The sequence below is a fragment of the Penaeus monodon genome, chromosome 26 (genome assembly GCF_015228065.2).
Source record: "Penaeus monodon isolate SGIC_2016 chromosome 26, NSTDA_Pmon_1, whole genome shotgun sequence".
Classification (NCBI taxonomy): Eukaryota; Metazoa; Arthropoda; class Malacostraca; order Decapoda; family Penaeidae; genus Penaeus; species Penaeus monodon.
Window position 1 is genome coordinate 22,075,234 of NC_051411.1, and position 3,572 is coordinate 22,078,805.

The 3,572-nt window shown below is 36.9% G+C and overlaps 1 protein-coding gene across 1 annotated transcript in view; it reads left to right on the top strand.

The window, feature by feature from the left end:
• Positions 1-3,242, top strand: part of LOC119589997 (serine/threonine-protein phosphatase 5-like) — a gene marked incomplete at its 3' end in the record, with an annotated part of 15,203 nt that extends 11,961 nt beyond the window's left edge. Inside the window, 4 exon segments of the mRNA XM_037938703.1 lie at positions 1,764-1,885; positions 1,995-2,265; positions 2,903-3,045; positions 3,155-3,242. Of these exon segments, the coding sequence (XP_037794631.1) occupies positions 1,764-1,885; positions 1,995-2,265; positions 2,903-3,045; positions 3,155-3,242 (624 nt within the window).
• Between the last annotated feature and the right edge of the window lie 330 nt (positions 3,243-3,572).

The following is a 3,572-nucleotide window of genomic DNA, read 5'->3' on the forward strand; positions in this document are numbered from 1 at the left end:
AAACCAACGGCTCACCTTGAGACTGGCATGGGACCTGTTACTTGCTTAAGCTGGAACCGCCAACTCAGGCCTGAGAGACAACCAAGGGAGTCGTGGCTTGGGCAGCTTGACCAGTCCTGTCACAAATAGTTGGAGATGGGCCAAGGGCCTGCCTGGAGACTCACCATGAGGGACCCCCATGGCTGGAAGCGAAGGGTGGATGCAGCCATGCAATGTTATTTGTAATAACACTGTAATTATTATGATGGATAATAACAGTGACTCATATTCTATTAAAGATATACATGAGAATTTTTTTTTATATCTAGTTAAGTAGCATTTTCCTTTTGCCTGGAACTTGTGATGCAGCATTGGCACCAAACTTGCATGTTGTGTAGGTCTACATTTATAAGTTTATGAAGTAAATCAGAATAAAATAGCAAGTTACTTTAAGCTTCTGATTAGTTATTGAGAAGATGGAGATGATAATACATGAGATGTAGGGGCAGAGTTCTCTCTCACAGTGGATTATTGCCTTATGTCAATATTGACATTGGAGCATGAGGTTCTACCCTTATGCACATATGATGTATGTGTTATTATTACTTGTTCCTGAAATATGTACTCTGAGAGGGTGCTGTGATCACCCTAGACAGTAAGAGAAATCTTTCTACCACCAAAAGTACACATAGCAGGTAAGCAGTCAAGTGACACTGTGGGTGTTGGATTGGGGGTAATAGCATATATTAGCATATTACACATGTCCTGATTTTTTTAACCATGCATGTAGTGGTAGCATGTATTATTTTCAGCAATATTCACTTCATGCTAGTGAAAATAAATCAGTTTGAACTTTTGAAGTTGAATTACTTGAGACTTTAGTTTGTTCCTTTCAAAAAATCCTCTGGCCTTATTTTTTGGTAGAAATATTTGGGAATGGAATCAAAATATCTCTTAGGGTTTAATGGCACACATTTTCCACATTACTCTTGGTTCAGTTTTTATGTAGTTTTAAAGATGAAAATCTTTGAGTTTTCAGTTAGTACAATTCCAATAACTATTTTTTTCCCTTTTATTTCTAATTTTTTTCTAATATTTTTCTTGAAAAGAGAAAAGCAAGGGGAAAATCAGACAAGGGCACTAAAACTACTAATTGACTCTAGGTGGCTGAGCACTTGAGCCATCTGTATATAGATATATTTCACAAAACAATACTACAGTGAACATCATATTTTCCCAGCAGCCTTAGGTTAAGATTCTAAGAAACTTTTTTGATTTTTAACCCCTATAATCTGGATGATGTAACCATGACGTAATAAAGAAATTTGCCTTGAGGGAGGGGTGAAATGAACCATCATGAAAATTTTGGCTGAAGGGAATGAATGCCACGAGTGCACCAAGCTCTCGGAGGGCGATTAGACTCAGTGGGCATTTAGGAAGAGCCTTTGCAATTACACAAATAACAAAATGTTACTTACTGTTGTTATTGTTGTCCTTACTTATGGACTACCTAGAGAGATAATATGGAGTCTATGCAAGGAAAACAGTCTGTTTCCATCTGGATTAAACAAATCAAATGACAAATATAGACATGGAAAAACAGAAAAAAAAACTACTTGCCTAAGCCCAATGCCTGTATTTTGGACCATGTGCAGGCAATGAAGCATCCAGATCCAAGAGGTTAATTTCAGTAACAATATGTTTCATTATCACAAAAATAAGATATCATAAGTTATCATTGAGATTGATTAATACCAAGGGATTCAAATCACTTTTTCTTTCAGTCATAGAAGATGATTATGTTGGACCAAGACTTGAGGATGGAAAGGTGACTGAACATTTTATGAAAGAATTAATGGAATATTATAAAGCTCAGAAGAAACTCCATCGGCGATATGCATACAAGGTATAGTTTATATCACATTTAGCTTTGCTATTGAGCATATAAATATAATAGTATATTTGATATTGAATATATAGGATACATAGTATTAATAACACTCTTCCCTCTGTAGATATTGCTAGATGTGAAAGAACACTTGATGAAGCAGCCAACATTGGTTGATGTCACCATTCCTGATGATGCGAAGTTCACTGTGTGTGGTGACATTCATGGCCAGTACTACGATCTCATGAACATTTTTGAACTGAATGGTCTACCATCAACCACAAATCCCTATCTGTTTAATGGAGACTTTGTTGATAGGGGTTCATTTTCTGTTGAATGTATATTTGTATTATTTGGTTATAAGCTACTCCTACCTAACCATTTCTTCATGTCTAGAGGTAAGACCTAGCACCAGAATTACTGCTTTATTCATTATTATTGTTATTGTTATCATTATCATTATTATTATTATTATTATTTTATATTATTGTTATTATCATCATCTTCATTATCATCATCATCATCATCATCATCACCATCCTTTTCATTATCATTACTATTATCATTACAAAAATATCATTTATTAGGGCTATGTATCATCATCACATCATAATTGAAGATGTTATTGCATGTATAAAAGTATGACAAAGTGCATTACAGTCAAGAATTTGCTTAGGCTAAATTTGATTATAAGATCAGGAAATGCGTTTGACCCAATGTGCGCGGGCTTTTTTGGTGGCTGTGCAGTCTGCCAATTGGGTATATCTGTATGGGCCGCATCTGTAGGGATGCCACCCACAGCATTGGTACTACGTCGCCATGGGATCATAGTAGATGCCACCCATGAACAATGGGTTAATGAAATTTGCCTTTTTATTTTCTTTTGATGATATTTATGACAAAAATAGGCTGCATTTTCAATCTTTTTTCCATCTTTAAACATACGAATTGTTAGAATATAAGCAAACAAACACATAGTTTTACATACAATGGCTTTATTTTTTTGGTTATTATTGCAATAATTTTTATCTACAGGAAATCATGAAAGTGTAACTATGAATCAGATGTATGGGTTTGAAGGAGAAGTTAAGGCTAAATACACAGCACAGATGGCAGAACTCTTCACTGAAGTATACAACTGGCTGCCTCTTTGTCACTGCTTGAATTCCAGGGTTTTGGTAAGACATTAAAATATGCTTTGTATATTTTTGTTATACTTTGTACTCATAATTTTCTTAACAGGCACTGTGTGGGAGAATGTGCTAATGAGTTCACTTTCTTGTCCAGGTGATGCATGGGGGCCTGTTTTCCTCAGACAATGTAACTTTAGATGATATCAAAGCCACAGACAGGAACCGACAGCCTCCAGAAGAAGGTAAAGTATCACTACCCATCTTATGAATAAGTAAAACACAGGGAGGTGATGTAGCTCTAGTTTTACAGGTGTCATACATTTTACATAGTTACAGAATTGGGCCACCCTACTGTATCCTACTGTGGCTTTATGTGCCAGTTTCTCTCATGTTCTTATCCATTTGAGTAGTGTAGATATCCTCATTAATCAGTGGATATCTCTCTCTTTTTCTCTCTCTCTCCCTCCCTCTCCCCCTCTCCCTCCCTCTCCCCCTCTCCCACTCCTCCTCCTCCCATCCCCCTCCCCCTCCCCCCCCTCCCCCTCCCTCCCTCCCTCCCTCCCTCCCTCCCT